The sequence below is a fragment of the Arabidopsis thaliana genome, chromosome 3 (assembly GCF_000001735.4).
Source record: "Arabidopsis thaliana chromosome 3, partial sequence".
Lineage (NCBI taxonomy): Eukaryota > Viridiplantae > Streptophyta > Magnoliopsida > Brassicales > Brassicaceae > Arabidopsis > Arabidopsis thaliana.
The window spans coordinates 19,100,627-19,126,203 of record NC_003074.8 but is presented as its reverse complement, the minus strand read 5'-3'; the positions used below and the strand labels follow the sequence as shown (position 1 = coordinate 19,126,203).

The following is a 25,577-nucleotide window of genomic DNA, read 5'->3' as shown; positions in this document are numbered from 1 at the left end:
ATAAAACTTAACTATCATTCTGGTTTTATTTAAGTTCAAGTTGAGGTGTTGTGACAAAGAGAATAAGCGAAACTTCCGAGAAGAACTTGGCCGGCCTCGATCAAAAAACACAATTCCAAGAAATTTGTAAGAAAAACTAGGTCAACACTCTACTCGGAACGACTTCTTCATCGTGAGGCACGTCTCTTTACGAATTCACTAATTCCGACTTGATCCAGTCTAAATGAAAAAAAAAAAAAAAACTGAAAATCCCCTAAATCTAGGTGCAAGAAAAACGCGCCTAAACAATCATGGTGGATTGCAGCGATGTTTACATCAGCTTCGACAGAAGTGAGGATACGGTGCGGTACTCTTTTGTCAGCCACCTCTGCGCCGCTTTCCGCCGCAGAGGAATATCTTCGTTCATCAGAGAAAACGGCTCCGATTCGGAAAGCAATGGATTCTCCAAGTTGGAGACGTCTAGGGCTTCTGTAGTGGTTTTCTCTGAGAAATACTCGTCATCCAAGTCATGCATGGAGGAGCTGGTCAAGGTTTCCGAACGCCGGCGGAAAAACTGTCTCGCGGTGGTTCCGGTATTTTACCCAGTCACGAAATCGTTTATGAAGAAACAAATCTGGAATTTGGGCGATGTTAGAAGCGATTGGCCAAGTGCTCTATTGGAAACTGTAGACTTACCAGGCCACGAGTTATACGATACGCAAAGGTTTGAACTTTGAAGCATTTTTAAATCATTAACTTCACTAGACCTAGACCACTTTGGAATATTTACTCATTCTCTACAAAAATATGCAGTGACTCTGACTTTGTGGAGGAGATTGTGGCTGATGTGCGTGAAAAGCTCAACATGTCAGACAATATTGGAATCTACTCAAAGTTGGGGAAGATAGAAACATTGATTTACAAGCAACCGTGGGGTGTCCGCAGCATAGGAATATGGGGAATGCCCGGCATAGGCAAGACAACTCTTGCTAAAGCTGCTTTTGACCAACTCTCTGGTGACTATGAGGCTTCTTGTTTCATCAAAGACTTTAACAAGGCGTTTCATGAGAAGGGACTTTATGGTTTGTTAGAGGCACACTTTGGGAAAATTCTTAGGGAAGAGCTTGGCATAAAAAGTTCGATTACAAGACCGATCCTCCTTAGAAATGTTTTACGCCATAAAAGAGTTCTTGTCGTTCTTGATGATGTGTGTAAGCCTCTAGATGCAGAGTCCTTTCTTGGAGGGTTTGATTGGTTTTGTCCGGGAAGCTTGATCATCATAACTTCAAGAGATAAACAAGTATTTTCTATATGTCGGGTCGATCAGATATATGAGGTTCCAGGTTTAAATGAGGAAGAGGCTCTGCAGCTATTCTCGCGGTGTGCATTCGGAAAGGAGATTATACATGAGAGTTTGCAGAAACTATCAAAGAAAGTGATTGATTATGCTAATGGAAATCCTTTAGCTCTGATTTTTTTTGGATGTATGTCAAGGAAGAATCCTAAACCTATAGAGATTGCATTCCCCAAAGTCAAGAAATATCTGGCACATGAGATTCATGATGCAGTCAAGAGTACATATGATTCGCTTAGTTCCAACGAGAAGAACATATTTCTTGATATTGCGTGTCTTTTCAGAGGAGAAAATGTCGACTGTGTAATACATCTGCTTGAGGGATGTGGTTTCTTTCCACGTGTTGAAATCAATGTTCTTGTTGAGAAGTGTTTGGTGAGTATGGCAGAAGGCAGGGTTGTGATGCATAATTTGATCCAATCCATAGGTCGCAAAATTATCAATGGAGGAAAGAGGCGTTCCAGACTGTGGAAACCTTTGATAATTAAGTATTTTCTAGAAGATAGACAAGTTTTGGTATGTTGAATTCTGTTATTTTCCCACAAAGCTCAATATTGGAATTTGAGCCAAGTTCTTGATCCATCTATTTCCCTTGTTGTTTCAGGGTAGTGAAGATATTGAAGCCATATTTCTGGACCCATCTGCCTTAAGCTTTGATGTCAATCCTATGGCGTTTGAGAATATGTATAATCTTAGATATCTGAAGATTTGCAGTTCCAATCCTGGAAACCATTATGCTCTACACCTTCCCAAGGGCGTCAAATCCCTACCGGAGGAGTTAAGGTTACTGCACTGGGAACATTTTCCATTGTTATCCTTACCACAAGATTTTAACACTAGAAATCTTGTTATACTCAACATGTGTTACAGTAAACTTCAGAGACTTTGGGAAGGAACCAAGGTAAGAAAGTCTATATGCATTTGAAAACCAATTACTATTTTGCGTCTCTGTTGTTATTTTTTTAACAATTTGTTTTTCCAGGAACTTGGGATGCTGAAGAGGATCATGCTTTGTCATTCACAACAGCTAGTTGGTATTCAAGAACTCCAAATTGCTCTAAATATGGAGGTAATTGATCTCCAAGGTTGTGCAAGACTACAAAGATTTCTAGCAACAGGTCATTTCCAGCATCTTCGGGTGATAAATCTCTCTGGTTGCATAAAGATCAAAAGTTTCCCAGAGGTTCCACCTAATATTGAGGAGCTGTATCTCAAACAAACTGGCATAAGATCAATACCAACTGTGACCTTCTCTCCACAAGATAACTCATTTATTTATGATCATAAAGATCACAAATTCTTGAATCGGGAGGTCTCGTCTGATTCGCAAAGTCTGTCAATCATGGTTTATCTAGACAACCTCAAAGTTCTTGATCTTTCTCAATGCTTAGAGCTTGAGGATATTCAGGGTATACCAAAAAACCTAAGAAAGTTATATCTTGGTGGTACAGCCATAAAAGAACTGCCTTCGCTCATGCATCTTTCTGAACTGGTTGTATTAGATTTGGAGAACTGCAAACGCCTTCACAAGTTACCAATGGGAATAGGTAACTTGAGTTCTCTTGCGGTGTTAAATCTCTCTGGATGCTCAGAACTTGAGGATATTCAAGGTATCCCAAGAAACTTGGAAGAGTTATATCTTGCTGGCACCGCTATACAGGAAGTGACATCGTTAATCAAGCATCTCTCAGAACTTGTAGTTTTAGATTTACAGAATTGCAAAAGGCTTCAACATCTTCCAATGGAGATTAGTAACTTAAAATCTCTTGTCACACTTAAGCTAACGGATCCATCTGGGATGTCCATAAGAGAAGTATCAACATCAATTATCCAGAATGGTATATCAGAAATTGGCATCAGTAATTTGAATTATCTTCTCTTGACTTTCAATGAGAATGCAGAGCAGCGTAGAGAATATTTGCCTCGACCAAGGCTGCCATCTTCAAGTTTACATGGCTTGGTCCCAAGATTTTATGCCCTAGTATCTTTATCCCTCTTCAATGCATCCTTGATGCATATACCGGAAGAGATTTGTTCCTTGCCTTCAGTAGTGCTGTTGGATCTTGGTCGGAATGGTTTCAGCAAAATCCCTGAAAGCATAAAGCAGTTATCTAAACTACATAGCCTTAGATTAAGACATTGTAGAAACCTCATATTGCTTCCGGCGCTTCCCCAAAGCCTGAAACTGTTGAACGTGCATGGTTGTGTGTCTCTAGAGTCAGTTTCTTGGGGATTTGAGCAGTTTCCTAGTCATTACACCTTCAGCGATTGCTTCAATAAGTCTCCAAAAGTGGCTAGAAAACGAGTTGTAAAAGGCCTGGCTAAAGTAGCAAGCATTGGCAACGAACATCAGCAGGTAACTCTCTCGTTCTCATGTCCCTTCTTTCTCACTCATACATACTTTAGCGTATATGTAATTTTCCTTTTTCTTGTTGGGACCAGGAACTCATCAAAGCACTTGCATTCAGCATTTGCGGGCCTGCAGGAGCAGATCAGGCAACCTCTTATAATTTGCGGGCAGGTTCATTTGCAACGATAGAGATAACTCCTTCCCTGCGAAAGACACTCTTGGGGTTTGCTATCTTCGTTGTAGTATCGTTTTCGGATGATAGTCACAACAACGCTGGGCTTGGCGTTAGGTGCGTAAGCAGATGGAAGACAAAGAAAAGGGTGGTCACTGGTAAAGCAGAGAAAGTGTTTAGGTGTTGGGCTCCGAGAGAAGCTCCTGAGGTTCAAAGGGATCACATGTTTGTGTTTTATGAGGATGCCGAAATGCATCGAGGTGGTGGTGAGGGAAACAAACCAAATATAATGGCTGATCACGTTGAATTTGAATTCCAAGCAGTAAATGGAAGAAACAAGGTCTTAGGCGGTAATTGCATGGTGACAGAATGTGATGTTTGTGTTATAACAGCTGCAACTGGTGCGGCGAGTCTGAGTGTAACAAATGCAAGTAAGGATATGAGTTTAAGTAAGAATCATTCTCCGAAGCTTTCAAGTGTGATTGGTAAGCTTCGATTTAAGCGAGTTGGTAGGTTTGGTGGTTGTGTTTGCCTAGAGTGAAGAAAAGTTAAGAGTGGGAACTGGGAAGAGTGTATGTATGTGACTCGTCTCATGCGTGCCCAAATGCGAAGTAGCAGAAACATGTATGTTTGAAATGTAATTTTTATTATTTAAAATTGGCATAAACAAAAAAAAATGTGTTGTCTGAAAGAGAATTAATGATATGTTAATGTAAATATTTAGTGCATGTTTGATGTAATGGTTTAAAGTTTTATTTTATTTTGAAAGACTGAGAAAACAAGGATCACAAACTCTGTTTTGAATCAAGAAGGTGTAGACCAAAAAAATTGCACACGTTCGGCCTTAACCACGGTTTATTTGTATTCAAGGTTACTTGGATTTGACATCGGAGATCAAGGTTACTCCTTACCTTAGACATGATCGATCAAAAGGAGGCTACGCCGATTGTCATAAACATATATCATGTGCACGTTAGATAAGGCCCACTTATAACTGGGCCATAGGAGATAAACTGAAATCAGAGTAAAAAGCCCATGATTACGTAAACTATCCTAACTAACTAACGAGTTATTATCAAAGCAGGCCCCATTCTTTCCCTTTATAGTATAATATAGAGTACCAGCTCAGCCACGAGCAGTCACCACCGCACACAAAAATACGCGTTTCATAAAATTCTCTTGTCTTTTCTTTAGTTTAATGGATTTACTCTCTCACATTTTATGAACTGTCATCCAAACCATACCAATCAACATTATCCTTCGAATGGTCAAGACATATATAATTCCAGCTGTTGATACTCAAAGGTCATTATCGTCACTTCACCCACCTTCAAGCCGGCTTCAATTAATTAAACCCGATAACTATATCTTAATTTAATCTTATTGAAATTAAAATAACGTTAACGCGTAGAGGGAAGCAACAATGCTTGTCCGTTTTGTCGTCGTCTTGACTATACTTACCTCTCCACTCATTAATTGATTTTCTCTCTCTCTCCCCCAAAATATCTCTGTCTTCTCCAAAAACTCTCTCCGATTTCATCGCTTAGGGTTTCTTCCCCGATTCTTCAGGTATGTAATCATCATCATCATCTTCCTCACTTCACTCTCCCTTACTACTGTATTCAAACTTCAATTTCATCTGTTTCTTAAGCTCAATTTTCGTAACCAAACGAACATGTACCTCTAGCACTTTCCATTTTTAGATCTGTGAAGTTTATAGTTTCGATTTTCTTTCGTTTGATAGATCTGAGAAGAAGATCTTCCCGGAGAAGTGCTCTTGATCGATGAAGATCACAGAGGGACGATTCCGTCTCTCTCTTCTTCTTCTTCTTCTTCTCATATCTGCAGCAACTTTAATCTCAGCTGCTGATTACTCTCCAACAGAGAAAATCCTATTGAATTGCGGTGGTGGTGCTTCTAATCTAACCGACACAGATAACCGTATATGGATCTCCGATGTCAAATCAAAATTCTTATCATCTTCCTCTGAAGACTCTAAAACATCACCAGCGTTAACACAAGATCCTTCCGTTCCCGAAGTTCCTTACATGACGGCGAGAGTTTTCCGATCTCCTTTCACTTACACTTTCCCTGTAGCATCAGGTCGTAAATTCGTGCGTCTCTACTTCTACCCAAACTCGTACGACGGTCTCAACGCTACCAACTCGTTATTCTCCGTCTCCTTTGGTCCTTACACTCTTCTCAAGAATTTCAGTGCTTCTCAGACGGCGGAGGCGTTGACTTACGCTTTCATCATCAAGGAGTTTGTTGTCAACGTTGAAGGTGGAACGTTGAACATGACGTTTACACCGGAATCAGCTCCGTCTAATGCGTATGCGTTTGTTAATGGGATTGAGGTTACTTCAATGCCTGATATGTATAGTAGTACTGATGGGACTTTGACTATGGTTGGATCATCTGGCTCTGTTACTATTGATAACAGTACTGCTCTTGAGAATGTGTATAGGCTCAATGTTGGAGGGAATGATATCTCGCCTTCCGCGGATACGGGTTTGTATAGGTCGTGGTATGATGATCAGCCTTATATATTTGGTGCAGGACTTGGTATTCCAGAGACTGCTGATCCCAACATGACGATTAAGTATCCTACGGGGACTCCTACTTATGTTGCTCCTGTGGATGTTTATTCAACCGCGAGGTCTATGGGTCCAACAGCTCAGATCAATCTCAACTACAATCTTACTTGGATTTTCAGCATTGACTCTGGTTTCACTTACCTTGTTAGACTTCATTTCTGTGAGGTTTCTTCGAATATCACTAAGATCAACCAACGGGTGTTTACAATCTACCTCAACAATCAAACTGCTGAGCCTGAAGCTGATGTGATTGCTTGGACTAGTTCAAACGGGGTTCCGTTTCACAAGGATTACGTGGTGAATCCTCCAGAGGGAAATGGACAGCAAGATTTGTGGCTTGCTCTTCATCCTAACCCAGTTAACAAGCCGGAGTATTATGATTCTCTTCTTAATGGAGTGGAGATATTCAAGATGAATACTTCTGATGGTAATCTGGCTGGTACCAATCCTATACCTGGTCCACAGGTGACTGCTGATCCATCTAAAGTCCTACGCCCGACTACTAGGAAATCGAAAAGCAATACGGCTATTATTGCAGGCGCAGCCAGTGGTGCAGTTGTTCTGGCCCTTATCATTGGGTTTTGTGTGTTTGGTGCTTACCGCAGACGTAAGCGTGGTGATTACCAGCCTGCTAGTGATGCAACATCAGGGTGGCTTCCACTATCTCTGTATGGAAACTCACATTCTGCTGGCTCGGCGAAGACAAACACAACAGGAAGTTATGCCTCGTCCCTTCCGTCAAATCTTTGCCGTCACTTCTCGTTTGCTGAGATCAAAGCTGCCACTAAAAACTTTGATGAGTCCCGGGTGCTTGGTGTTGGTGGTTTCGGCAAGGTTTACAGAGGAGAGATTGATGGCGGAACTACAAAGGTAGCCATCAAGAGAGGCAACCCAATGTCCGAGCAAGGTGTACATGAGTTCCAGACTGAGATTGAAATGCTTTCAAAGCTTAGACATCGTCATCTTGTGTCCTTGATTGGATACTGTGAAGAGAACTGCGAAATGATCTTAGTCTATGATTACATGGCTCATGGTACAATGAGGGAGCATCTCTACAAAACCCAGAATCCTTCTCTTCCATGGAAGCAACGTCTTGAGATATGCATTGGAGCAGCCCGAGGTTTACACTATCTACACACTGGTGCAAAACACACAATCATCCATAGAGATGTGAAGACAACAAACATTCTATTGGATGAGAAATGGGTGGCCAAGGTCTCTGATTTTGGTCTATCGAAGACTGGTCCTACACTAGACCACACACACGTAAGCACAGTTGTGAAAGGAAGTTTCGGTTATCTTGACCCAGAGTATTTCAGACGGCAGCAACTGACTGAGAAATCCGATGTCTACTCCTTTGGCGTTGTTCTATTCGAAGCTCTATGCGCTCGTCCAGCCTTGAACCCAACACTTGCAAAGGAACAAGTGAGCTTAGCTGAGTGGGCACCATACTGCTACAAGAAAGGCATGCTAGATCAAATCGTTGATCCCTACCTCAAGGGCAAGATCACACCAGAATGCTTCAAAAAGTTTGCTGAAACCGCGATGAAGTGTGTTCTAGACCAGGGCATTGAGAGACCATCAATGGGAGATGTTCTGTGGAACTTAGAATTTGCGTTGCAGCTCCAGGAAAGCGCAGAAGAGAACGGAAAAGGAGTATGCGGTGACATGGACATGGATGAGATTAAGTACGATGATGGAAACTGTAAAGGAAAGAACGACAAGAGTTCTGATGTGTATGAAGGGAATGTGACGGACTCGAGGAGCAGTGGAATAGATATGAGCATCGGTGGTAGGAGTTTGGCCAGCGAAGATTCAGATGGACTCACTCCAAGTGCTGTGTTTTCTCAGATCATGAATCCAAAGGGACGTTAGAGAAGTCTTATAACACGGTACAACACTACTACCTTTCTAAACCGGCTCCATCCAAAGGAGACCGGTTCGTTTCTCTTTTTTATATTTTTTTTCCTCTTAACTATTTATTATTATTCTCTTTGCTGTTATTTATTTAGAATTTTGGATTTGTGTATTTGATGCCACGATGGAGAGTGTAAAAAATAATGTATTTTTTTTTCTTCTTTCTACAAAAACATTAAACATGAATCGCGTCAATGTACTATTTGGTTTGTTATCTATAACGTTTTTGGTAATTGTTGCATCTTTACTCTATTACACGTCGTACTCTTATGAACAAACTAGTACCCATTTATTACAAAGTCGTACTCTTATGAACATAAACGGAAGTACATCAATCACTTCTCTGTTTTACTATATAGACGCATTTTAACGGAATCCTACCAATAGTGTCTTTTCTTGCAAATATTTTGATTTAAACAAGAAGGGTCAAAGTTGTATATTTCTGCTGATCAATACAAACAAACACTTTGAAAGAAAAAAACAACGAGTAGAAGAACTATGTGTAATGTTTTTCTCTTGATTGCATAAGAATTTAAAAAGAGTGAAACAGGATTATTTTTCCAAGCAGCTCTCTTGTTTTTAACTACAACAAACAGGAAAGAAAACTCAAAAGGAGTCAGAGTCTCAGAGAGGAGAGAATAGATCAGGAGGAGAGTCAAAAGCATTGTCGAAGATGAGAGATTGAGGAGATTCATCATCAATGTTAAGTAGCCAGTTTGTATCCTTGACATCTTTAACATTCAAGAGTGCGTCGTAACGAGCACTATCGTTCTTGTTCTCTGTGTTGTTCCCTTCTTTCGTTAAGCTTCTTCCATCTTCCTCTTCATGGTTGCTGCTGCTGCAGCTGCCTTCACTACTACCACACGGTTTTCTTAGACCCGAAGAAGAAGATCTGATGCTGTGTGGATACAACATTGGGCTTGAAAACGTATGTGTACTAACTTTACCATTTCGTGCCAAGTCCTGCATTTGAAGTGACACTATTATCGTCAAGCAAAACCTCATAAAAAACGTTACTATACTATTGACCACGATAAACGTTATAAATGACAAAAATATTTAGCTATAATCAAATAATGACAAGAGAACGTTATTACCAAGTGATTGATAGCCATTTGAACAGAAGCTCTTGACAACTTCCTTCCTGGCCTAGTTGAATCGGCAACAGTGGCAGATGGCTTTATAGACTTGGGAGTTGTTGTTGTATGTGAGGTGCCTGAAAAAGTCGGAATCAGAGAAGGAGAAGCAGAGCGTCCTTTAGGCCTCGTTCTTGTAACATCCGGTGAGGTGTTTCGTTTTGGCGAGTTAACATGACCCACTGGTCTACCAAACGCTAGAGTGACTGTTTCTTTTAGTCTTGGCGGTGTCCGAGGTGTTGCTGAAACTGTTGTGCTTCTATCAGGACGTGATGTTACAGACGAAGAACGCACATTGGTCCTACTACTTGCATTTGCTGCAATCTGAGGCTTTGCTCTTGGAGTCAACGATCTTGATCTTTGAGCATCTCCAGCTGTTTTGAAGGAAGGAGTGGTTGAAGTAGTTGTACTGATTCTTGAAGGAGTTGAGGTTGGTGATGGTGTTTTGCGTGATGAGGGAGTCAAAGATCGAGAGACAGTTCTTTTTGGAGAAGAAACCGAAGCTGAAGCTTGAATTTGTGTTGTTGTTGTCTTCTTGGGGACCGAAGAGGATCTGATAGTGGGAATGTTGGAGGGACGAATTGTTGAACCGCTTCTCGTTGGTCTTGAAGATGGATCACTCTCGCTCTACATGAAAAAATATAAAAATATTACATGAGCATATATGATACATGAAATTATAGCGAGCTTGTTGCATCATACCCTTAAAGGAACCCTTGTAGTGGTTATGGACTGAAGCTTGGAAGTTGTGTTTCTAGCTTCTAGAACCAATCTAGAAAGATCTCCTAATGGAACTTCTGCAATGGTATAAAGCCTAAGGAACAAAGATTATAAATTATAATAACTTGTTTGCATTGTCTATTTCAGGTTTATTATTGCGTATAAATTCAAATGAGGGATTACATAAATTCTTACGGTTCATTTGCATGTATATTGTGATTATTGTCATCATCAGGTCCATGCTTAGCAACTTTAGCTTGTTGGAAAGAATGTCTTCCTGGTTTAATCAAAACTGCATACCATATAGATCAACATGCTAGATCACATTAATATGGATGACTTATTGGAAGACGAATTATTGTATACAAAGATTGGCAAAAAAAACTAGCAAATTGAAATGAGAATAGCATGAAAGCGATCTTAGAATGCAAAACGTGATAGCAATCTAAACACAACTGGAAGAACAATAACAATGTGTGTTGGTGTAGAAAAGCAAAAGATAAGTCAAATGGACCAAATAATAGATGATGATACCATCCAAAGAAGTTCCACGGTTGACTGAGAAGAGATCCAAATTCTCATCCGCCTGGCGATTGCTTTTACCGGGGAGAGACTTTTTCAGACTCCGATCACTCATCGACGGTTTAAAAACACACGATCAAAGAACAGGGAAATAAAACAGAAGTCATATAAAGACAAAAGAGAGATAGAGATAGAGAATGTTTCAAAATTTGGTTAAATAAAATAAAACAAAGGCATTTTCCATTCCCGTGTGGTTTTGGTTTTCATGTCATTTTCTTCCATTTTTTATAAAGCATGAGAGGAAGATAATGTGAACATAGAAACTTAAGATTAGCTGATTATATTATGACGTGTAAATAGACGTGTCACAATATATGCTGCACGGAAATAAAGTAGTTATCTACATGTGTGTGTTACATTTATTTGATAATCTAATTTATTCGGTTTGCTTTGATTCGGCCAATTTCTGTTTACCAATTTTTCAAAAATACAACTATACCGCGGATTTATTTCACAAAGATGCCAAAAGGTTACAATTATATTCAATTCCGAAGAAAATAGCTTCTGATTCTCTGTTGAAGCTTTCGTGTTAAAAAAAATTTGTAACCAAACGAAAATCTGTTTAAGGGGTCTATATTTCAAATCACTACTTATTAAACCGGGTCGGTATCATTTATTCTAGAGCTGGATTTAAAAACCAACCGGAAAGTAACCATGGTTGGCTGATCGTGTTAGATTCGGTTCGGTTTAAAAATTCCACCTTAACAAAACCGGTTTACAATTAAAAATGGATCCCTAATTTTCTCAACAGTTGTCGTCATCCGTCTCCAAATTTTTTTAATCGTTCTTCTCTAGTCATATCGCCGTCGTCGTATGTCTCTCTCACAACAGGTTCAGTTTTGATCGTTATTGCGTTTGGAGTGTTTGCATTACGATATCACTGGGAACCAACTTGGGGAATGAAAAATTCTGAAAGATTTTCTGCAGCAAAGCCATTGATGGAACAAGGGTTTGTTTCTTTTCTCTGCATCCTCTTTGAACTGTTCTTTAATAATCTAACCTCCGAAACCCTAATTCTTAATTTTATTTTAGTGGCAAAAGTTCGAGAAAGCCAGGTTTTATGAGTGAGGACAGAATCAGTGAGTTGCCTGAAGTTTTGCTTCTGCAGATACTGTCTTCACTTCCTACAAAACTTGTCATATCCACAAGTGTTTTGTCCAAACGATGGCTATCTCTTTGGAAAATGGTACAAAGACTCGAGTTTGAATCTTCTCGAAACATATATGACTTTGCTGAAAACGTTACCAGGTCTTTGCTTTCACATAAAGCTCCAGTTCTAGAGAGTTTGCATCTGAAAGTTGGAGATCAATTTGATGGTGTTTATGTTGGAGTATGGGCTACAATTGCATTTACACGCCATGTTCGTGAGTTCGTACTCGATCTTAGTTCTTACCATGGCCCTCGAGTCAGATTTCCAACTAGCTTGTTTTGCTTTGATACACTTGAGACCTTGAAACTTGATTACGTTTATATTTATGTTCCTTGTCCGGTTTCTATGAAGTCCCTTAGAACTCTTCACCTTCTATCTGTGGTCTACAAAGGCGATGAATCTGGTCATAATCTTTTTGCTAGCTGCCCTAATCTTGAACATTTGGTCCTGCGTCGAGGTTTCTTCTTTGATGCTGTAGTGAATTTCATCATTGATGCGCCATCTTTGAAGACACTTTTGCTTTCCGATCCCTTTAGTGCGCGAGAGAGTAGTAGGGGATATGTGATAAAAGCTCCTTCTTTGAAGTACTTGGGAATTGAAAGTGTAGAAGGTTTTGAGTATTTTCTGATTGAGAATGTAACCGAGCTAGTTGAGGCAAATATTAGAAACGTTTCTAAGATAGTCAATGAGAATATTTTGGGATCTCTCAAGTCAGCCAAACGTCTTTCCTTGGACTTATCACCTTTGAAGGTAACTTCGCTTTTATCGCACTTGACTTGTTTGTTGTTTCTGTATATACTAATAGTTGTCTCATGAATAGATTACATATCCTACTGAAGTTATGTACCATCAGCTGGTATATCTGGAGATGCATACACATAAAGTGGAGTGGTGGAATCTACTTACGCACATGCTTGATAGCTCTCCTAAACTACAAGTCCTCAAGCTCATTGATGTAAGACATTTCATTATTAGTTAGCTAGCTATTGTTGATGGTCTCTCGTTGGGGTTAGTTTTGAAGGACTAATTCTAATATACATTTCATTTCCCTTTTGGTAGCGTGAGACTCGTCATGAAAATCTAGAATTCGACAAAAAATACAAGGACCAAGGGAAATGGAATCAACCAAAGTATGTCCCTGAATGTCTCGAAACGTTTATGTGGAGAAATTGCAATTGGGGAAGAGAAGAAGAGAAAGAAGTGGCGACGTACATTCTAAGGAACGCAAGACAGCTGAAGAAGGCAACTTTCTCTACGGATCCCATTGAAGCGAAGAGGCTCTGTAAATTGGCCAAAAGACGTAAGATGCGCGAGGAATTGGATGGTGTGGTCATGACTTCCAATTCATGCCACCTTGTTTTTGAATTCGAATGATCTTATATGTGTAAGAATCCTTCTCATCAAGCAGAGCTTTTACTACGTGGTGTTACTTTCATTTGCTTAGAGAGATTCATGAACAAATTAGTTTGGTTTGTCAGAGAAGTCAAGGAAAAATTTAACTAGTATTATTTTTGGGTCAAATGTTATTATTACCACATACTCTTGTGCAAGACGACATGTAATTTACAGGCTTTATAAACGTATTCCATTACTTCAACAGTCGATGCTAAAGACATGCAATACATGTAGACTACATGATGTAGTCATTTATATTAAGTCCAAATCCAGCTCCAAGGTAACAATTAATGAAGGATACACACAAGTAATTATTTCCATTGGAGATTTTGTTCAAAGAATTTTCAGCTCAAGATCATAGCCGACTCGGGACTTGTGCCTCTCAAACAGATCCCTAAGCGCTTCCACATACTGGCCATGAAACTTAGCAATCTGAGATGCCCAAAACATCATAAGTTAATGAATGCTGAACTCACAAGTAAGCATTGTGCATAGTAACGTCTAGTAGCACAATCCCATTCTAAGCAGAAGCTATGAAAACAAGAAGAAGACTAACCTCTTCGTCAGTTGGCTTCAGAGTTTTTGTGACTTCTATTGGTTTACCAACGACCACATGCATAGGCTGTCGACACGGTAATGGTGATCTAGAAAAGAAATGGGAGTAGTTTACCTCTTTCAAGATCTTGCAGGCAAAAGTGTACACAAATGGAAGTGACCCAAAAAAAGGTATACGCTTACCCAAAAACTCCCCAGAAGCAGATCGGGGTGAATCTGATTGCTCTAGATAGTTTAAGATAGAGATCACAATCCGGCTTCCACCATTTGTACACGCGTGCCTGCAAAAGAAACGCACATATGAAACGTAAAACTGGAATGCAGAAACGGTACAAAATTCGAATCACGTTTCTGACCAACTGATTAGTTTGAGAGTTTCAGGTACATAAAGACAACTACATAGAGCATAACACTTTGTGAGCAACTCTTTTCCCCTACCTGACCAAAGCAGAATACTGGAACCAGAGGGCTCCCCTGTTCCATGGCTATGCGCACAAATCCTCTTCTCCTTGAAAGGAAGACATTCTGCAATGTGAGATACAGTTCAATAAGGAAATCATCAGACTGTTGCAGGAGAAACAAACCCTTTTCTCTTCAGTTTACAAGCTACACATACATGAGATACCAAACGGAAATCTTGAAGCTTTCTAAGTAATCCAAATCCCTCATAAGAAAATGATTTCATGAAAGCAAAAGTGAATGCTACTAATTGAGCTACAATAAAGCTACCTCAGCATCATGTTGCATATGAAAAGTCTCCTGCACACCACCAGGTACAAGAACACAACTGTAGCCAGAATCCAAAAGGGAAGTGAAATTCTTCCTAGAAGCAGCGGTGAGCCCTAACCATGTCCATATATGCCTTAGAAAGGGAGTGTAGAATATCTAAAATCAAATTTGCAAAACAATGAGTTTGCGGACAAGAAGGTTAAGATACTACACAAAGAGATTAAGCAGCAATGAACTCACAGCACTACTTGCAAGAACTTTAATGTTAGGAATAGGCATAAACCCTGTGAGATCACAAAGAGCAACAACTCCAATCGGTAGCACCGAATGTGGTTCATAACCAAAGACTGTAATCACAAGTTAAAAAAGTCAACGATATCACAAACCCATCTTAAAGTTTGATACTTTGGAGTAAGAAGGAGATTGTGACTAACCATAGGCACGATTAGGCTGGAAAGCTTCGTAATCCTCGACGTACAGAGAGACGGGGAAATAATTACACGCGTGCTTGCATATGTACCTAGCGAGCTTACGACCATATTTGCTACGATGATCGATTGGGATAAAGATAAACAGAGAGAGCAAGCCCAAGACCCTGAGAAAAACAGAGGATTTCAAAGAGTTTAAATTTGAGACTTGTAACAGCAAACAGAGAGAGATAGAGAGAGAGATGTATATACATGAGAGATAGAGAAGGAGGAAGGAAAATGAGAGAACAGAGAACAAGAGCGACGTTGAAGTGAATGGCGCCAAGCCAGATGGCCATGGCGATGATAGAGTGGAATTGATTTGAATGTTCCTCAGCTCGGAACTCTCTGGAACCACCCATATCACTAGCTCCGGTGGATTCTTTGGTTTGTCCGCTTCTCACAGATGAACGACGACAACGAATAATGAATCGAAGATTCTACTCAGATCTATCTATCTTCTCTCTCACTTGAGTGCAGAGCCCAAATAACCAATCTTTTAACTACCCAACTTTTTATACAACAACCCATCTTTAAAGAGCCCGACAAGGTTCATTCTTTGTCATTTGACCCGTAATAATTATTGCCTAACTGGAGTTTTCAAAAGGTTAAGCCTTTGTTAAAGCTAATATTGGGCCAAAGGACATTGATTTATCTGTATGTAAGTGCTTTTAACAGTTTTTGCTTACCAATTAGATATCTTCCTTCCAAAGGTATCACTTCTGGCTGCTAAATTGAGCCTAGAGCTCGACTTATATTCAACTGAAAATACATTCATAGACAAACCAATTAAACACATGATTTTGTATGTGATCATTCCCCGGAAACAGCCTCTGCTCAAGCACAATCTTCAAGCGCCAAGGAATTAACTTTCAACTGATATTTTGACTCCAATCTCCTACCAACAAATGAAAGCAGGCAATGTCTTTCCAGAACAAATTGTTGATCTGAATATCAACTCATTGAACAAATGGTGACATTACCATCAGCTTCAGACATTCAAACCGCAGGATGGCATATCGAATTCTTTGTGGATTCATATCTTTCACAGGGGCAAATAAAAGAGAGGACAGCTGATCATCGAATTTCAGGCACTTACTCGTTGGAACATGGCATATTGTTGAAATTACAAACAAAATCTAGCGGGTGATAAACAGTGAACAGAAGCAAGCTCCTTTGTAAATGCAGAATTATATTCAAAGTATATGTGGAGACAACAATCATCACTGTATGAGTTGCAGAATCACACAAAAGGATTTTAAAGAAAGCCATCTCTTTTATCTTGTTCTTGAGCTTCCTTATTAGCAGCTTCAACGGATTTGAACCATAGGAACACCTGAACGCAAAAAAACCATTTTTTCAGCTGATACAGATCAAATGGATAAAAACGAAAAGAGAGAGACAAGGAACTCACAGAAGTGGGGATTCCAGTAAGAGCAAAGAATCCAAGCACAGGAGTATAAAAGATGCTGTCAGATTCCAAGATCCCGAAAACTGGATTCTTGCTTGTGTACTCGAAAACAGAACCAATCTACAGTGACCAAACGATGCATAATTAAGATAACATCTTTGATATGAGAATCAGCAATGCAAACAACAAAAGGAGTGAAAGAGAGAGAAGAAGAAGCATACAGCAGCAATGGCAGTAATCGCGGAAGCTAGCAGATAAACAAAGAAAGGAACCTCAAAGCTCTCTTGGGACGTAGAAGAACGACCTTCGTTTCTAGCCCAAGGAGGTGGCTCATCTGAGTCAGGATTCGCCCAAGACGGTTCACTTTCTTTAGATTTTTTAGATCCCTCCGTCGCCGCCGTCACAACCAATCTCCTCACTGTACTACGTTCGTAATGGAGCAAGTGACCCTTCCTCCTCCCAGCCAGAGGATGATGGCCTGGAAATGGTGATTTGGTAGGTGAACGGTTGCAACATTCATCACCATGGCTAAGACAAAAACCGGTCGGAAGAGATGTTAGAGACGCGGCCATAGATGCTTAAGAAGAAGATGAAAGCACTCACTCGACTTTGGTCTAAAACAGAGTCTGAAGCGGTGAATCGATTTGCAGCCACACGTTATAGTTTTTGAATAGAAATATCTAATCCATCATCATTCTGTTGTGGATGAAGGACACGTGGTGCAAATAAACGACATTTGGTCACAGTTTTGGTTAAATTTAGCACTAGAATCTAGTAAAAACTGTAGCAAGTTTAAGTCTTTACTCCCAAACCATTGTATTAACTCGAAAGACACAACAAGTGAACACAACAGTTTTCTTTACCATCTCCAATTCTCTCAACACACAACAAAAGCTTATAAGTTATATAAGCAGAAACAATGTTACTAGATAAGGCGATTTTTTACATATGAATGTGGCAAATAAAACAAGTGCTAAGCTATAGAATCAAGGATCAACTAAACCTTCCATAACAACGAGTTTGTCCAAGAGCTCAAGTTTCTCATCTTCAAGTGCTTTAACCTCATCCTCTGCTTCCTTTAACTCTCTCTCCAACGCGAAACTATCTTCCTCTAGCAGCAAATACTTGCGTCTCAGTGCTCTGTACTCGTTTCCTGGAGATGAATCTGAATTTGGAGACATCTCAAGTTGATGTGAAATCGCATGAACCTGGTTCGATTTGCTCCGATTTGAAACTTTTTTCCCGATACGTGGTGGTAGTTGAGTCAAGGGTTGTTTTGGAGTAGGAATCTTCATTCTTTTTGCTTCAGAGAAAGGTGGAATCTTTGAATCTTGCATCTCTGCTCAAAGATCATCAAAATTAACAATTTTGTGAGATTAAAAAAGCATCAGAGAAACAATGGAATTCGATGGTCTCAATTCAAAAGCAGAGAATAGAACATAAATTGAGATATCAGTGTGTATTTCTACAGTCGAACTTACCTGCGATTTGTCTAGGGTTTCACAGGACCTTCGCCGACGAGAGAGAATTGGGAAAGCAGATTATGAAGTTGCGGGAAGAAGATTGAGTTCGGTTTGGCTTTTATGATTTTTAGTGTAGAACCGACATTGACTTCAAACCGTAAAACCCCGTTAAAGGGGCTTAGACATTATACCGGTTTTAATGTCCGGTCTGATTTTAAAGATTGCAATAATTGGCTGACCAAAGGTCCAAAAGCGTAAGACACTCTGGACCGACTAGAGGTTTCCAAACTCAACTGTATTTAGACATTTGTGTGATTAAGAAGAAATGTGATCCTCATATGGTTAAGTAGTTGTTGTAATATTTCCTTTTTGTTTTGTTTATCAGGTAATTCCATTATATAAAAGACTTAAGAATCGGTCAAAATAACAATGTCACTTTCTCCTTATATCTCTCTGCTTGACCAACTCTTTTTCACTCTCCTACCGTTATTACCACTTCTCAAACTGCTACATGCTTTGATTAATCACTAAAATATCTTTAACAACTCGTTTTTTTGGTTTGTGAAATGAATCTGGGACATTGCAGAAGGGAAAGAAACATATGATGTTCTATCAACAGAATTATTGATTCGTGGAAAGTAAAATCACTGTAAAAGAGAAAAAGATGAGGAGTGTAGTGCTTGTTGCTTTAGCCGCTGCGATAGGGAATATGTTGCAGGGCTGGGACAATGCCACCATTGCAGGTATCTCTCTTTCTATATTTCTCTTTCTTTTTCCTTTGCATACTAACGAAATCTCACTATGATTTGATGTTGATTCTTGGTGGCAGGAGCTGTAATTTACATTAAGAAAGAATTTCATTTGGAGAAAGAACCAAAGATAGAAGGACTGATCGTGGCAATGTCTCTCATTGGAGCCACTTTGATCACAACTTTCTCTGGTCCTGTCTCTGACAAAGTAGGAAGGCGATCAATGCTTATACTCTCCTCTGTTCTCTATTTTCTGAGTAGCATTGTTATGTTTTGGTCTCCCAATGTCTACGTTCTCCTTTTCGCAAGGCTTCTTGATGGTTTTGGGATCGGTTTAGCTGTCACTCTCGTCCCAATCTACATCTCTGAGACCGCACCTTCTGAGATCAGAGGATTACTCAACACTTTCCCGCAGTTTTGTGGATCCGGTGGGATGTTTTTGTCGTATTGTCTTGTGTTTGGGATGTCGCTTCAAGAATCACCAAGCTGGAGGCTGATGCTTGGTGTTTTGTCAATTCCGTCCATTGCCTACTTTGTACTTGCGGCTTTCTTCTTGCCTGAATCTCCAAGGTGGCTTGTCAGCAAAGGCCGTATGGATGAAGCTAGACAGGTTCTGCAGAGACTCCGTGGCAGAGAAGATGTTTCAGGTTTGTCTTGATGAACACTAAGACCTCTAGATTATCGATCTTTGAACTTATACTAACTCGGGGTATGATTTAGGCGAGCTTGCTCTGCTGGTTGAAGGGCTTGGGGTGGGAAAAGACACGTCGATAGAAGAATATGTGATTGGACCAGACAACGAGGAAAACGAGGGTGGAAATGAACTGCCGAGGAAAGATCAGATAAAACTATATGGTCCAGAGGATGGACAGTCATGGATGGCTAAGCCAGTGAAAGGACAGAGTTCTCTCGCATTGGCTTCCCGACAAGGCAGCATGTTACCGCGTGGCGGATCCCTCATGGACCCACTTGTCACTCTCTTTGGTAGCATTCATGAGAATCTCCCTTCCGAGAACATGAACGCATCATCCCGCAGCATGCTCTTCCCCAATATGGGAAGTATACTGGGAATGATGGGAAGGCAGGAGTCCCAGTGGGATCCAGAGAGAAACAATGAAGATAGTTCTGACCAAGATGAAAACTTAAACAGTCCTCTGCTTTCTCCGCAAACCACTGAGCCGGATGACTACCACCAGCGGACCGTTGGTACCATGCATAGGCGACAGAGCAGCTTGTTTATGGCAAACGTGGGTGAGACAGCGACGGCTACAAGCATAGGCGGTGGATGGCAATTGGCGTGGAAGTATAATGACAAGGTTGGTGCAGATGGTAAGAGAGTCAATGGAGGGTTACAGAGAATGTATATTCACGAGGAAACCGCCAACAACAACACCAACAACATTCCTTTTTCGCGACGTGGATCACTTCTCTCCTTCCACCCAGAGGGTGATGGTCATGATCAGGTGAATGGATACGTTCAGGCTGCTGCACTTGTGAGCCAAGCTTCGATGATGCCAGGAGGTAAAGGCGAGACCGCAATGTTGCCAAAGGAGGTTAAGGATGGTCCAGGCTGGAGGGAGCTGAAAGAACCAGGGGTTAAGAGAGCTTTGATGGTTGGAGTTGGGCTTCAGATACTGCAACAGGTAATGTTTTTTTCCCAGATCTTTGTCTGTAGTAAAGAGACAAAACAAATAAGGAAGTAAATAACGGAAAAGAAGCATGTTTGCAGTTTGCAGGAATAAATGGAGTGATGTATTATACACCTCAAATATTGGAAGAAACAGGTGTGTCAAGTCTTTTGACAAACCTTGGAATAAGTGCAGAGTCTGCATCGCTTCTCATAAGCGCCTTAACCACACTCTTGATGCTTCCCTGCATTCTTGTCTCCATGAGGTTAATGGATGTAACTGGCAGAAGGCGAGTTTTCTCTGCTTTCCCTTCTCTTTTTTTATAGCTGAATGGTATAATTTGAAAGAGTAACAATACCAGAAGCGTGATTGCAGGTCTCTGATGCTTTCGACTATCCCCATTCTAATACTGTCGCTGGTAACACTGGTGATAGGAAGCTTAGTGAATCTTGGAGGTTCAATAAACGCGTTGATATCGACAGCAAGTGTTACGGTGTACCTAAGCTGTTTCGTGATGGGTTTTGGGGCAATTCCAAACATCCTCTGCTCAGAGATATTCCCTACTTCTGTGCGCGGTCTCTGCATCACCATATGTGCCCTCACTTTCTGGATCTGTGACATAATCGTCACTTACACTCTCCCAGTCATGCTCAAATCCATTGGCATCGCAGGAGTCTTTGGCATTTATGCAATCGTCTGTGCTGTCGCGTGGGTTTTTGTGTACCTCAAGGTACCAGAGACAAAGGGAATGCCCCTTGAAGTTATCTCTGAGTTCTTCTCCGTCGGTGCAAAACAGCAAGACGCTGCAGCTTCATTTCTCTCTGATGGATGACTTTCTATTCTCTGCTGTCTTTTTCAACATTCCTGCTGTATTTGAAGTTGAGAACATTAATAATAACAAATCCATACCATTTGTTTGGTCTTCTAGCATGCTTCTTCAGGCTGTATAAAGCTTTCCTGGATTCTTGGTGTTGTAGCTGCAAATTGGGAGTTCTTCACATTTGTAACCATGAGATGAGATCTAGACATTAACCAAATTTTTATTTTTTTGTTGTACAAGTCAAATCACCAGGAGATTAAATACAAACAGTGTAACAACAAAGAGGGATATGTACATACTAGAGCCATTATGAGGTCTCTTTGGTGCAACTAATTTGCTGGAAATACTTTAGTTGCAGCGACTTGAACCATTTGCAGAGATATCTTCAAGCTGCCTTTCCCTAGAGGACCTAGCCTTGGCGTCTTCTTCTTTCTCTTTTACAAAGGAGAGAAAGGAGTGGATACGCGCGGATGGTGAGCTTCTTCTCCTGATCGACCCTTCTGCTTCTTCAGGGCATTGCTGTCCAAACTGACGTATCATCAACACTGTATACACTGCAAGAGCAAGAACACATGCCACTCCACACACCACAAATAATCCCCAAAAGCTCTTAAGCTCCAGCCTATCCACTTCTATCTCTGCGCCTTGCAGAGAGCAAGCTTTTCTAAGCAACCATTTGTCCCGAATTCTCTGCATATCTCCATTTTCTGATAGCTGCAAAATTGCAGCGGAGACGTCCACAGCCAATGGCGAGTTACGCGGAAATGCCTGAACAGTGGGAGAGAAAAAATACATATCATAAATCACTATCGCATTATCAAATTCTAAAAAGTTATGCATGGAAGAACTTCCTGATGTTTCTTCCTTAATTATCTATCATCAAACAAGTAGGGAGTTGTTTATATTCAGAACAATACTCACAAATCCCCATCCGTTTTTCGTGAACTCTTGACCAACTATGCCGAACTCACATCTGTTTGAGAGGAAAAGCTCTATGTAAGCACGTTCATCAACAACAGCCGCAACACCACCTTTCCCAGGACCATCTCTCAAGGCCTTATCATATTCCTCTGGAGACCGGAGAGGGACAAGTCTTGACACATGGATATTGAGTTCGTGGATCAGATAGTCTCTGACAAAGGAGCCTTGTGGATACCCAATAGGATCATGGTTTGTTTGCAAAGTTTCTATGCCTTTAATTGGTGAAGACAGCTGATGAACTGTGAGGATTGACGTGAGGCTTGCGGTATAACTAGAGTTAATTATGAGAACTACGAATAGCCATATTATCAGCACTATTCTTCCTAGGTTGCTGGTGGTAGTCTCTCCTGTATAAATTCAGCAGAGAAAATTGGAAACCAATTTAAAAATGGAAAACAACTTAAGATAGAATAGGGGGTGTGGGCAGTACACTTACTATGAGAGAAGAAAAGAGTTGAAAAGCTAAACCTGCAAGACAAGTAAACAACGACATATTTCAGAGAAAAAATTGTAGTGTTTGGAATTACGTTCATCCAGTTGGAGCTTATTATGTTTTCACCAGAAAGTAGTGATCACTTGTCTACGAGGAGGGCCTCGAAACTCGTCATTGTGTTTGTGCTCAAGACACCAAATGACAGCACCGACTATGAGGAAAGACGCAGCTGCAATAAGCCACATCTGGGGTGTGAACGGCCTCAAGAACGCCATAGCACTGGAGCCCAACTTCCGAACAGGAGCCACCACCACTAGCCCTGACTCCACATACGGCTGAGTAAAATCTGCCATTTTGGTTCTCTCTGTTATGATGGTGATATCACCAACACCTGCATCATAGACCTGTGAAAAAGATTTTTGAGCCACAAAATATGTCAAATACACACCCACCAACAGAGCCATCAACAGAACAGGTTCTAAAAGAGTGCTTATGTACTCACCCCAGTCGTTATCAAGCGCACAAGCTCAGAGTTACTTGGGTTGTCATGACCATTCCCAAAAGCTACAAGCTCAAATGGGACTGCGTAAGGTAATAAGTTAATAGCGGCAATGAAGACATCCACACAGAAGCCAGTGATCATCCCATTGCTTTTAACTGAGACTACCTCTTCGAACCTGTAACGATTTGGAACTCCAATCCTCAAATGCCTTCCATTGTTCGAGAACACCCAGCCACGTGGTATTTTTATTGAATGTCCTGGCCAGACAACACTATGAAGCTTCTGTCCCGAAAAAGATGTGTTCTCCATCTCGTCAGCCGGCATCACAGACAAGCCTGAATGATTAAACCAGTAACCAATAGTCGTGTAACCAGTGCCAATGACATTAAGCACATCAAATGCTGGATTTACAAGGTTTCTGTCACTAGTAAACTTCATCCTACCGGTTAAGCCAATTCTATCAACCTGTAAGATGCTCTCAAGAAATATCTTTCCTCCATCAAAGACTTTCAGAGCATCAAGGTGCAAGTTTCCACCCCCAAGCTCAGATATAATCGGATTCTTCGAAAAGGAAACGTTTCCACCTTTTTTGAAGAAATCATCAATCGCCTGAGCAAGCAGCCAGACAGTGTCATAAGCATACAGTGCATAAGTGCTAAGTCCAACATGAGTTAAGTTATGCCACCTTTGAACGAAGTTCTGCTTCATGATAGAGTTGGGAGTGTGCAGGCGCAGTGTAATGACCCCTTGAATGTTATTTATGGTGTCCAATGGGAGAGGAGAGTCTGTGTCTATAATTGTAGAAAGCCAGTTGGTAGCAATCCACACATAACCAGTGCTCATCATACCAAGATTCCGAGCCACATTGAACAACTCTAGGCCCCAGATGAAAGAAGCGTGAACGACGATAATCCTTGACTCACTCAAAGCTACCTTAATCAGCAAATCGGTGATATTCTCTCTGGTAGGTGCGGGGGGCAAAGCTGCTTTGTATGAGATTCTGCAGCGCTTCTCTGATAACCTGTCTCCCAAGGCAGCTACCCCATTTCGGCCATAATCATCATCGCCGTATATTGCTACCACCTCTCTCCAACCATAGAATTGAACAATATCTGCTATGGCGGCCATCTGAAAGAGATCATTTTGTGAAGTTCTGATGAAGAAAGGGAACTGCAGAGGAGACATAGTAGGGTCTGTGGCAGAGAAGGATAGTATAGGAATTTTTAGTTCTGTTGCAACATGAGCTACTACACGGGCGGTCGTAGATCTCTGAGGGCCAATTATGGCCACTGTCTCAGATTCCATGAACTGCAGAGCTTTTAATATGATACATAAAACAATCAGTCAGTTAACCGGATACCAGAATATGGACATGAGTATACTTGCATGTTGCAGTATCATAACCTAAAGTAGATAGCAGAACAATCCAAGACATGAAAATGAATCAGCGAGCATAAAAAGTTGATTCAAAGGTAAAGAAGACCAGAGGAGTAGAGACCTTTCGAATAATCCGTGAGCAAAACATAAAAAGGAAATGATTGAACCTCGACAGACAAACACATAATAATCATCCAATAATCACAGAGTTGTCTCACTTACGTTCCATGATGCTCATGAATCCATTGTATTTGGTGTCATGCATGATGATCCTAAGTGTAGTGGTGTTAAGAATGCTGGGGCTAGCATTGACGTCTTCAACAGCAGCATCCATAGCAACTTTGATGACTTTACCAATGAGAGAATTAAATGTGAAAACCGAACCGATGTTCACAACTTGGGGTCTCGCAGAGACAATTTTGGTGAGTCCTTGTAAAGGAACAGCATTGCAGATGATGAGCATAAGCAGAAACCACTTCATCTTCTCAATTTCAGGAGATTCCTGTTTCACAAAGTAAAAAAGAGAGGAAGGTCAAGTCACTGAATTTAGCCACCATTACGAGCAGATATAGAATGTTTGAGGGAAGAAAGATGCTTGACCTGTCACTTTCTCTCACTAAGCATGAGGCAATGGTGGAGGAAGTAATTGAGTGCCCATTATAGTAGGTGTAAAGTGGAGATCTTCTTTATGTAATGGTACTCACAGATTCAACTCTCACTCACTCAAATCCTTCATATTTCCCCCAACCCACTTCTAATCTCATATGATTACTTCCACATCACAGTGAGAAGCTCCTTCAAATACTAAACATACCACTCAGATGAAAAATCTCAGCTTTCACGCAATCAAGTTAGTGCGCAAAAAGAAACTCTCAAGTGAACACCTTTTTTGGCTTTCTATACCCTAAAAAGTGATAATTGGCTAAATGTAGAAAGAAAGAAACCCAGATTCACAAAATCAAAGCTTTTCCATAGAGACCGAGATAAAAAAAAGTGTATACCTTAAGGGTTTTGGAAATTGATTCAAAGGTTGATCAAAAAGCCAGACACAACCTTCATATTTCGTTCAAGCTTTTGTCTACTGTATAATATGTACAAGCGTGAGGACTG

General features: G+C 40.6%; 9 protein-coding genes across 17 annotated transcripts; 4 read left to right on the top strand and 5 right to left on the bottom strand.

Annotated features, from left to right (window-relative positions):
- Positions 1–290: 290 nt before the first annotated feature.
- AT3G51560 (Disease resistance protein (TIR-NBS-LRR class) family) lies at positions 291–4,517 on the top strand (the record flags this gene model as incomplete). The annotated part of the gene is made up of 5 exons (NM_115015.3): positions 291–703; positions 793–1,849; positions 1,938–2,234; positions 2,316–3,689; positions 3,776–4,517. The coding sequence occupies 5 exons, from the start codon at positions 291–293 to the stop codon at positions 4,394–4,396; spliced, it is 3,762 nt and encodes a 1,253-aa protein (NP_190724.1). The 3' UTR covers positions 4,397–4,517.
- A 737-nt stretch (positions 4,518–5,254) lies between these two features.
- FER (Malectin/receptor-like protein kinase family protein) lies at positions 5,255–8,620 on the top strand. Its single transcript, NM_115014.5, has 2 exons — positions 5,255–5,424; positions 5,600–8,620. The coding sequence occupies exon 2, from the start codon at positions 5,640–5,642 to the stop codon at positions 8,325–8,327; it is 2,688 nt and encodes an 895-aa protein (NP_190723.1). The 5' UTR covers positions 5,255–5,424; positions 5,600–5,639; the 3' UTR covers positions 8,328–8,620.
- A 122-nt stretch (positions 8,621–8,742) lies between these two features.
- On the bottom strand, positions 8,743–11,020 carry AT3G51540 (mucin-5AC-like protein). 4 transcript variants are annotated; one of them, NM_115013.2, is made up of 5 exons: positions 10,760–11,020; positions 10,421–10,517; positions 10,208–10,319; positions 9,467–10,132; positions 8,743–9,332 (listed from the first exon to the last, which is right to left on the bottom strand). In NM_115013.2, the coding sequence occupies exons 1-5, from the start codon at positions 10,860–10,862 to the stop codon at positions 8,994–8,996; spliced, it is 1,317 nt and encodes a 438-aa protein (NP_190722.1). In that variant the 5' UTR covers positions 10,863–11,020; the 3' UTR covers positions 8,743–8,993. The 4 variants fall into 4 exon arrangements, with proteins under 4 accessions (NP_190722.1, NP_001326153.1, NP_001326154.1 ...); NM_001339520.1 differs by having other exon boundaries at positions 10,208–10,302; NM_001339521.1 differs by having other exon boundaries at positions 8,885–9,332; positions 10,421–10,502; positions 10,760–10,980.
- A 540-nt stretch (positions 11,021–11,560) lies between these two features.
- AT3G51530 (F-box/RNI-like/FBD-like domains-containing protein) lies at positions 11,561–13,510 on the top strand. Its single transcript, NM_115012.4, has 4 exons — positions 11,561–11,756; positions 11,840–12,707; positions 12,778–12,912; positions 13,017–13,510. Exons 1-4 carry the CDS (start codon positions 11,707–11,709, stop codon positions 13,329–13,331), a joined length of 1,368 nt encoding a protein of 455 aa, NP_190721.3. The 5' UTR covers positions 11,561–11,706; the 3' UTR covers positions 13,332–13,510.
- Positions 13,444–15,608, bottom strand: DGAT2 (diacylglycerol acyltransferase family). The gene is made up of 8 exons (NM_115011.3): positions 15,317–15,608; positions 15,071–15,231; positions 14,877–14,983; positions 14,637–14,792; positions 14,346–14,432; positions 14,091–14,188; positions 13,909–13,996; positions 13,444–13,784 (listed from the first exon to the last, which is right to left on the bottom strand). The coding sequence occupies exons 1-8, from the start codon at positions 15,463–15,465 to the stop codon at positions 13,686–13,688; spliced, it is 945 nt and encodes a 314-aa protein (NP_566952.1). The 5' UTR covers positions 15,466–15,608; the 3' UTR covers positions 13,444–13,685.
- A 223-nt stretch (positions 15,609–15,831) lies between these two features.
- AT3G51510 (uncharacterized protein) lies at positions 15,832–17,214 on the bottom strand. Its single transcript, NM_115010.3, has 3 exons — positions 16,736–17,214; positions 16,518–16,634; positions 15,832–16,439 (listed from the first exon to the last, which is right to left on the bottom strand). The coding sequence occupies exons 1-3, from the start codon at positions 17,084–17,086 to the stop codon at positions 16,362–16,364; spliced, it is 546 nt and encodes a 181-aa protein (NP_190719.1). The 5' UTR covers positions 17,087–17,214; the 3' UTR covers positions 15,832–16,361.
- A 72-nt stretch (positions 17,215–17,286) lies between these two features.
- AT3G51500 (uncharacterized protein) lies at positions 17,287–18,124 on the bottom strand. The gene is made up of 2 exons (NM_115009.4): positions 17,996–18,124; positions 17,287–17,853 (listed from the first exon to the last, which is right to left on the bottom strand). Exon 2 carries the CDS (start codon positions 17,849–17,851, stop codon positions 17,501–17,503), a length of 351 nt encoding a protein of 116 aa, NP_190718.1. The 5' UTR covers positions 17,852–17,853; positions 17,996–18,124; the 3' UTR covers positions 17,287–17,500.
- A 282-nt stretch (positions 18,125–18,406) lies between these two features.
- On the top strand, positions 18,407–21,319 carry TMT3 (tonoplast monosaccharide transporter3; the record flags this gene model as incomplete). 3 transcript variants are annotated; one of them, NM_001203125.1, is made up of 5 exons in its annotated part: positions 18,407–18,720; positions 18,807–19,373; positions 19,447–20,369; positions 20,456–20,643; positions 20,730–21,319. In NM_001203125.1, the coding sequence occupies 5 exons, from the start codon at positions 18,642–18,644 to the stop codon at positions 21,184–21,186; spliced, it is 2,214 nt and encodes a 737-aa protein (NP_001190054.1). The 3 variants fall into 3 exon arrangements, with proteins under 3 accessions (NP_001190054.1, NP_001327612.1, NP_190717.1); NM_115008.1 differs by having other exon boundaries at positions 18,642–18,720; positions 20,456–20,619; positions 20,730–21,186; NM_001339519.1 differs by having other exon boundaries at positions 18,407–19,373.
- A 40-nt stretch (positions 21,320–21,359) lies between these two features.
- Positions 21,360–25,528, bottom strand: GLR3.6 (glutamate receptor 3.6). 4 transcript variants are annotated; one of them, NM_115007.4, is made up of 7 exons: positions 25,068–25,528; positions 24,690–24,969; positions 23,091–24,406; positions 22,715–22,992; positions 22,592–22,623; positions 22,096–22,502; positions 21,360–21,942 (listed from the first exon to the last, which is right to left on the bottom strand). In NM_115007.4, the coding sequence occupies exons 2-7, from the start codon at positions 24,946–24,948 to the stop codon at positions 21,523–21,525; spliced, it is 2,712 nt and encodes a 903-aa protein (NP_190716.3). In that variant the 5' UTR covers positions 24,949–24,969; positions 25,068–25,528; the 3' UTR covers positions 21,360–21,522. The 4 variants fall into 4 exon arrangements, with proteins under 4 accessions (NP_190716.3, NP_001326369.1, NP_001326367.1 ...); NM_001339518.1 differs by lacking the exon at positions 25,068–25,528 and having other exon boundaries at positions 24,690–25,006; NM_001339516.1 differs by having other exon boundaries at positions 21,379–21,942; positions 23,091–24,969.
- Positions 25,529–25,577: the final 49 nt, after the last annotated feature.